At 47.6% G+C, this 8763-nt stretch overlaps 1 protein-coding gene across 1 annotated transcript; it reads right to left on the bottom strand.

Annotated features, from left to right (window-relative positions):
• Window positions 1-249: 249 nt before the first annotated feature.
• ZNF641 (zinc finger protein 641) lies at window positions 250-7873 on the bottom strand. The gene is made up of 6 exons (XM_033117478.1): window positions 7740-7873; window positions 4768-4976; window positions 4081-4172; window positions 3015-3144; window positions 2268-2381; window positions 250-1380 (listed from the first exon to the last, which is right to left on the bottom strand). The coding sequence occupies exons 2-6, from the start codon at window positions 4949-4951 to the stop codon at window positions 626-628; spliced, it is 1275 nt and encodes a 424-aa protein (XP_032973369.1). The 5' UTR covers window positions 4952-4976; window positions 7740-7873; the 3' UTR covers window positions 250-625.
• Window positions 7874-8763: the final 890 nt, after the last annotated feature.

The following is an 8763-nucleotide window of genomic DNA, read 5'->3' on the forward strand; positions in this document are numbered from 1 at the left end:
ACTTTGAGCACCTCTTGTAATTGCACAAGTCAAACGTGACTTGTATTCATCTTTTGTTATCGGTATATATTGAATATCACAATTTTAATAGTTTTTTCCTTTCTTAAAATGTGTATACATTTTTTTGGGACCCTCTGTATATATATTATATATACACATGCATATATGTATATTATATATATACACACACATACATATATGTGTATATATGTATATATACACATACATATATATATATATATATATATAAAGAGAATATAACAGTTATAGTATACAATGGTGATACTCAAAATATTTAACAACTAGTATGGCAGAGGCTCCTACCAATCAGAATGGACCTCAGCCATAAACCACTGGTATCACTGTGCCCTTCAGAAAGGGCTCAGGCTGAATATCAGCCCATGTAGTAAGCACTGTTTCCCAAAAGTGTTGCCCAAAGAACTCCATTTTGTGTGGTCTATCACAGAACTGGTGAGACATGCTCTGGTCAGCACTGGCCTCGTCTTTCCGGGGGTAGGGCCAGGGCTCATGATTGTGGCCTGGGTGCAGGACAGAGGCAGCTCCGGCACAGACTCCTGGTAGCGCTGGCTGATAGATGTGACCACAGCTGCAGCACGAACAGATTTCAAAAGACAGCTGTCCCTCTGTCCCAGCTGCTCCGGGGACTCTGTCCCTGGTGAGTCAGCAGGTGCCTGTCCAGGTGATGTTTCCGGCCGAAGCTCTTCTCACAGCGAGGGCACTGGAAGGGCTTCTCCCCAGTGTGGGTCAGCCAGTGTCTCACTAGGTGGTGCCGTCGGCCAAAGCTCTTCCCACACTCAGTGCACACGTGGCACTTTGGCACGGGTGGGGCACGCTGCCGTTTCCTAGCCCCAGGGCTCTCTCCGACCTCTTGGCCCTTGCAGGATTTGCCTTCTGCGTGCACTCTCTGGTGACTGGCCAGGTGGGAGTTGCATCGGAAATTCTTGCCACACTCAGAGCACCTGCTGGGCTTGTCATGCAGGTGGGTTTTCTGGTGCCGGATCAGGTGATGTCTTCTCCCAAAGCTCTTCTCACACTTAAGGCAGCTGTAGGGCCTCTCTCCAGTGTGCGTTTGCTGGTGCCTTGCAAGGTGGGAGCCCCACACAAACTGTTTCCCACACTGGGGGCACGTGTGCGGTCTTAATAGGGAATCCATCTCTGTGCTACACAGAAGGTTTGAGAAGCTATCTTCCTGTAGAAAAGGTGGGCCCAGGAGCATTCCTCGGGAGCTCCTGGGCATGGAATCCCAGCTCTCCTCGTGCTCCGGGTTCCAGAGAACAGTATCTTCGGACACACTAGATAACATTCTGGGAGGTTCTGCTTCTAGTTCAGGGGTATCTCCCTCGTGCTCACTTCCATCTCCTGTGGAGAAGGGAAAATACCGACCCCAAGAGGGGAGTCACAAGAGAGTACCCCAGGACCCAAGTCACAGGTGAGGTTTGTATGATGTCTGTTAGGGCCTAAACCTCACCCCACCAGGGCTGAGAGAACAGATTTTAATGTTGTACAAGTGCAAGAGGTGTAGGACTTAAAAGCCTAGGCTTAGGAGACAGACTACCCAATTTTGAATCTCAGCTTTCCCACTTTTGTGAGCCTTCATTTCTTCTTCTGTGATAATGGGCATTATTATAAGATAGCACAGTATCTGCACTAGTAAGCACTTAGGAAGTGGTCTATGCTGCTGTGATTATTTATTTATTACTATTATTTATTCACCATGGGTGGTTTTTTTTGTTTTGTTTTGTTTTTACTATTAATCATCATCTTCCTGCCTAAACATAAATGGAGAGAGTTAAGGAATGTGCTGCAATCGTAACGGGCTGGGTGACCACCTGTCGGCAATAATAGAGACATTGTGGAAGGCATTTCTGCAATGGCTGGGAAGTTGAACAACAACAACAACAATAACAACAACTAACGTTTATTAAGTGCTTATTATGTACGTGGTACTGTTCTACTACGCTAACATATTTAAATCTCACAATAATTTACAGATGAGAAACCCAAAGAGAGGTTAATTACTTTTCCAAGGTCCCACAGGTATGGCCCTGAATTCAAATCCACGAAGTTTGACTCCAGAGCCTGCTCTCTAAACCACTCTGCTACACTGGCTTGCTTTTGAAGAGAAAGATTTCTAAAGCTTTTGACTTTACGACTCCCTGAGGCAGCGGAGGGATTAAAAGGACATGTAATGATGACACTCCAAGAAGGGTGAAGGCCATGGCTAAAAGTCCACTCCACGTTCTTACCTGTATATGTGACCCTCAGGATGTCCCTCTCCTCTAAGTCCTGTGGGTCAGGGACCCACTGCTCTTCCCCTCCTTCTAGTTGAGAAAGCATGTCCAGTTTGGGGATTGGAAACCCTACCCATGGGAAAGGAAAATAAAGATGTCAATTAGTTCAGCCGTAATTCTGTATTTCTGAAGAAAGCTGTTTCCTAGATTATTCCTTGGAATCCTAGATAAAAGAAGGCCAGGTATAAGAAGGCCCTCTTCCCCCCTCCCATTCCTTAATTCCCTCCTCTTTCTTCTAGAAAAATCACACTTTTCCCCAACAAGTCTGTTCTCCTCCAGTTATATTTCAAATACTTCTTGCCCAACTGTCCTTTCTGCTCATAACTTCATTTAATTAGCTCCAACACAGCCACCCCACCCCTGCACTGCCATCTTTCCCTAGATGATTTCTGAGTTCCCAAGGACTCTGTTCCAGCTCTTAGATGTCCTTCTCTCTGCTTTGTAAGAACCTGTGAATTCCAAACCAAGAAGAGCCTAGTTCTCTTTTCCGTAACGCAGCATTATTTTGCTGTTGTCTTTAAAAAACGACTCCTCACTTCCATCCTCTTTGGATTAGCCCTAGTATTCTTCCTCTGGAGGAAGTCTAGACAGATTTCCCGCCAAGAAAAGAACCCTAGATAGACGCTATCCAACAGCCCTGGAGTACATGGCTGCATCCTCCCAGAGTACAGTCTTTTAGTGGCTGGGGAAGGTCATGCTTACTTAGAGAGACCACTATCCCACAGTTTTCCTGCATGACATATTCTCCATAAAAGTCTGTCTGAGAAGGGTCCAGGCTCCGCCACTCCTCCTGAGAGAAGCACAGTGACACATCCTTGATGGTTACCAGGCCCTGAAACAAAATGTAGCATCATCTGTCACCAGCTGTTCCTTAAGGAAAATGTGATCTCAGTATAAAAGGCCGGGGTAGTATAGAAGAGAGGGCAAAAGAGGATCTAGAAAAAGAATTTCCCAGAGGTCCCTGGGGAGGGCACACTGTTTTGGTGAAGGGGAAATGAAGAGAAGGGTAAAGATAATGGTCAATGAGTAAGAGAGGAGTATCTCTAAGGAGTTTCCCAAGTGGGACCATGAGGAGTCAGAGGCACCAGAAACTACTGCCCCCTGTGTTACCTACAGGTATCTGCCGTCTCTACTCACCTGCCTGACGATTTTCACTGAAATCGCCTACTATCTCCTCCCTCCTTTCCTTGACCTTTCCTTTTCTATCAGCACAAAATGATATAGATAAAACATTCTCTCTCACCCCCACCATCAGGTCACCTTCTTATCTTTTGAGGCAGCATAGGATGGTGTTTAGGAGCCCAGATTCTGGAGCCAAATGACTCCTAGCGCTGCCATTTATTAGCATTATGGCCTCAATCTCTTCTTGCCTTTTTCCATAAATGCCCCAGCATCCACCCAATCCTGTCTGTTTTATGTCCTTTCAAGCTCTCTTCAGGTTCTCTTTTTCTAACCTTTCTAGCTTTATTTCTTAAAGGACGTTAATGAATTATTCTTAAAATCCCCCTGCGGATAGCATAGCCATCTATTAAAAAAACAAAAACAAAAAAACCTAACTTCTAGGAACTCCTCTCTTCTTGTTATGCCTCCATTCATTTTGTTCAAGGGTGTTATGAACCCCTTGGAAAGGGACAGAATCTGCTCAGTTATAAGATGAACATAGTATTAGTGATCATGTGAAATAACAAATCAGTGGGATGATACTCCGGCTATAGAAAGGCAGCAGGGGTGAGACCCTGGGAGAGGCTGAGGGAAGCGCACAGCCCACCTGTGATCCGGCTGCAAGAAGTGCAGCTGCCATCTCCCAGTCTCCGGTGCTCCCCTCCTGGGGAATAGCAGGAACCCAGGGAGCTGACTGAGCTGGTGAGGGGAGAGAGGAACCATTAGAGATGGACTGTCCACCCTCTCCCAATAAGAGCCTAGGCTCCATTTTAGAGGGGCTCCGGGGTCACATTTTTTCCTGCACCTATGCCCGTTGGTAAAACTCAAATGCATAAATGTAGTAAAAGAGATCTTCACTCAAAATGTTCTGTAAGGGTATTGAGTGGTGTTTAGTAGAGCTTTTATGTCACCCATCTTTACTAGACTAGCGATGGTTTGAATTTATATTATTTGAATGTAATTTTCATCTTGCAAAGTGCGACTTACTGGGTGTGTTCTCCAACAGTAATCAGTGCTGCTGTCACTTCCTTTGTTTTCCACATTCAGTATCACTAAGCATGCACTTGCAGCATGTGGAAGGAGGAGAGAAGCCTAGTTATGTGGTTGGTAGAATCCAGGAGCTCCTTATATTCCCATGACTAGGGCCTAGGAAGAATGGACTAGTACTGGTATTGATTGTGCTGTTCAGTCCATGGCAATTTGGGAATTTTAAACTACTTTTTGAACAGAGATTAGGAGACTACTCTCTGCGCTGTGCTTCTCCCCACCCCACACACACGCGCCAGGCTCTCACCCTTCTCTTGAAGGGACTGTGGCTCCTCTTCCAGGTCACAGCACAGGTGTTCCAGGGGCCCTGGTGCTGTTCTCCACGGCCCCTCTTCTTGGCTGCCCCTTTCTACCTGGGGCTCTGCTCCATCCAGCTGGACATTCATCGACTCCCATCCTGTCCCCAGGGCTGTTGTCTGTTCTGAAAGCATTTTTGCTGCAAACCCAAATTGTGACCTGGAACAAATTCATATCAGCTGTGCCCATGAAAATGGGAAGGGTTGATATTCCTAAGGGAGTTATGGAAAACAGCCCAGGGATAAAAGAGGAAACTGGATGAGAAGGGCTTGATGGAAGATGAACTTTAAAAGCTTGATGTGTTCCAATCAACTGAGCCTGAGCCAAGCGTCTTGGAGGAACTAAGAAATGAACAGGTGCTACAAAGCAAAGTCACTAGTGGTTATTTTAGGAACCTCATGGTAGAAATAGCATATCCCTAAAAGCTGAAAGAACTAACTTCATCAAAAAAAAAATTCTGTAAATTCAAAAGTTATCCATTAATTTCAACCACTGAAATTAAAGTAAGCAATCTAGAAACATGCAGAAAGGAATGCACAGATTGGCACTCAACAAAAATGGATCTAATCACAGATAAGGTTTCTGTCACAAATCCCATTCTCATCAATTAGTTTAGAATGAAATGACTACTATAAGTCCCAGCCAAAGGGTGTATTTGTGTCATGTGTGCTCATAACACAAATACACCCTTTGGCTGGGACTCATAGTGAGGACAAATGGTGTCTCACTTAGAACACATCTCAACAAAGAGACATGTGACCTGTCCTTCAGATAGAGAAAATGAGAACTGATAGTAAATATGGTAGAAAGACCAATAACTTGGAAAACAGGTATAAGACTCCAAAGCAACCTCAACAGATAAGAGAAATTATTGCTCAGTGAGGAGCTGATGTCTAATTGGGAAAAGCAAAAAAGAGCAGAAAGGGTTTGGGCCAGAGGCGGAAAAAGGGGAAGCAGTTACTGCTAACACGACACCTGCGGCGAATTAACAGGCCTGTCATTTAAGACACAGGGAAGAACCAGTCAGATCTTATTAGAAAAATACATTCAATTTTAAAGAAGGGCATGGAGAAGCCAGAATGTGTACCTCAGGAGTAATACAAATGAAGAAAAGGATGGGAACTATAGCCATTGGGGAAAAGTTAAAAATGATGCACACAGTTTTGCCTGGCCTAGGGAAGAAGGCTGATGAATGATGCTACCAATGAATGAAAAGATAGATGTTTTCTATCTCTATACAGGTCTCTTCTTTTGATTGCAAGAGAAGAGATTCAGGATAGATAAAAAATAAAAATAAAAAAAGATTATTAACAATAATTCGCCAGTGCACAGGACTGGGTTTGTGGGCTCTTCTTTTCTCTGGACATCTCAGGAGCAAGACAAGTCCCACTTGAGCTGTGACAGGGCCTTGAGGCTTCTGGTAAAGACACAGTCTATGAGACTGTGCAGAGTCCCTTTCTCCTTGGCAACATAATATTTTTGTGATTCTTATCCAATCCCCAAGCCATCAGAGCCAGTGAAATGCTTCCAAAAACAGGTCAGAACCTTGGTAACTACCCTCGCTCACTCACATCCACCCAGTAACGTCTGCAAGAACCTCCGAGCCCAGCGTAGGTAATGACAGATATCAAATTGTTTATTTTCTTGCCATTTGTCTTTGATAAAAGAGGTAGGTGGGAACACTAAGCCCAATGTACAGGAAGGGAACAAATTCTCCTTTCATCTCTTAAGTCCAAAGACGTCTCAAGGTCTCATGGGAGCATCCTGGACTGATTCCCAGTTTAGAAGGTTTCTTTTTCAGAGACTTCTCATAAGAAAGGAAAATTCCCAATAAAACAATACAGGGAAACTTCCATTTTAGCTCTCTTCTGAATTCTGGCACCTGTATTCGCTTCACTTTCAACATATAAGACACCGATTTCCCCTCTTCACCAGAGTCCTTCTTCCTTGTTGTGTAGCTCCCTTCACCAATCTTCCCTCAGGGCTTTACCTCTAAGTATCCGGACACCTATCTCAAACCCATGTCTGCATCTCCCCAGCAGCAGAGTCCCTTGATGGAAGGCCTCTCTATGCAGAGCCCACTGGGCCAGCTGTGAGCCTCCCCAGACTACTCACACAAAACCTGTGGAAGTGCTGGCAAAAATGTCAGCAAAGGAGTGGGCAGGGACTTATCCTCAGACTGCATTTCCTAAGATGTTGGCTGTGTCAGAGCCAGCACCTGGGCAGTCAAGATGTCAGCGCTAACCTGGTTTCTCCTGGATCCAGGATGATCCCTATTGGAGTCGGGTTCTAGGGCTTTCCTGTCCTCCTTTTCCTCCCATATCTGAGGGTGGGGGAAGTGGGGAGGGGCAGGAGAAGGCACCTGCAGAAGTTAGTTTTTGCAGCCAGCGCTGCTGGACAGAAAAAGGAGGGTATCGAAATGAATAGCCCAAGGGCACAGGGACAAGTAGCGCTCTGTCCGAGAAGCCTGGCCCCTGCCTCGGGTGGGGCGTGGGCGGGACGGGCGCCTGCTCCGGGGTAAGGTTGCTTCTTCTCTCCTTCTTGTCACAGTGCCCCTGACGAGGGTCAGATTTCAGAGAATCCGAGAGAGGCAGAGCTGGAGCAAGGGAAGTGAGATCAGAAAACAGGTTTCCCGTGAACTGGGGCATAAGCAAGTGAAGAGAAAGGAGCCATCGGGTAACCTGTGCTCGAGTGACAGCGGCGGGAACCCGCGAGCCTGACAGCGACGATGGGGACGAGGGAGACAGGGCGACGGGAGCAGACAGGATGTCAGTGGGGCCGACCCCAGGGAAAGGCAGCGACCCAGAGGCCGCGTCGATTTTCCTCCCCGCCCCCACGGGTGACAGGGCCCCCACCCACCGCCCCAGGAAGCCAGGCGTCCCTCCCTCTCGCCGCGAGTCCCTCCAGCCCGTCCCCACTCACCCCGGTCGGCTTGGCCAGCGGCCCGGTGCCTCCCTCCTGGGCGCCGCCTGCCCCTCCCCTCCGCCCTTCGCTTCGTCGGAGCCGGCGGCCGCGGAGCCAGCGACAGGCGGAGACGGCGGCCCAGCGGGCGCTGGCGGGGCGGGCACAGGAAATCCCCGCCCGCTTCCGGGGCTCGGCGGCGGCGGCGGCGGCGGCGGCGGCGCGGGGGGTAGGAGGGGGCGGGCCGCGGCTCCGGCGCCCCGGGTCAGCCCGCCGCGCCCCGGTCCTCGGCGCCCGCCACCCCGGGGATGCCACCCCGGGTCCGCCGCGGGCCCGGGCGTCCCGATCCCGGCCTGCCGTGGCCGCTGGCCGGCGCCCTCTCCCTGACTGGCCATTTTCTGTCCCCGCCACTCGGCCTCCCACGGGGTTCTTCGCACACGGGTTCATTAATTACCTCCATATTTAATAACCGCTCGTTATATGCCAGGCAGTCTCTGCGAGAACGATTTCGCGAAACAACAGTCTGGACTTCCTCAAGGAGCTTACCTTCTAGGTTTCAAGATAGCGAGGATAGGGGCCTTGAGAGAGCAGTGGAGAGGAGTCACTAATTGTGAAGGAGGGATGGTCAGGTTGACTTCACCAAGACCGTAGGCCTCGCAGCTGCACTGTCCAATTTGCAGGGGCCACTAGCTTCACGTGGCTGCTGAGCTCTCCATGCGTAGCTAGTCCAAATAGAGGTGTGTTGTAACGTACACATCAGATTTAGGAGACTTCATTAACAAAATATAAAAGAGCTAATCAGCAGTATTTTGGATATATTGGGTTAAATATATTATTTAAAAGAATTTTATGTACTTCATTTAACTTTTTAATATGGCTACTAAAATGTTTAAATTTTACGTATGTGGCTTGCATTGTATTTCTATTGGACAGAGCTAACTCAAAGCAGTAAGATGAATTGACTGGAAAAGATGAGAAAGGCCTACAAAACAGAAGAAGCACATTTACCATTAGAATCTGTTTATGATCCACAAATCACATTCAT

The sequence above is a fragment of the Rhinolophus ferrumequinum genome, chromosome 10 (genome assembly GCF_004115265.2).
Source record: "Rhinolophus ferrumequinum isolate MPI-CBG mRhiFer1 chromosome 10, mRhiFer1_v1.p, whole genome shotgun sequence".
Classification (NCBI taxonomy): Eukaryota; Metazoa; Chordata; class Mammalia; order Chiroptera; family Rhinolophidae; genus Rhinolophus; species Rhinolophus ferrumequinum.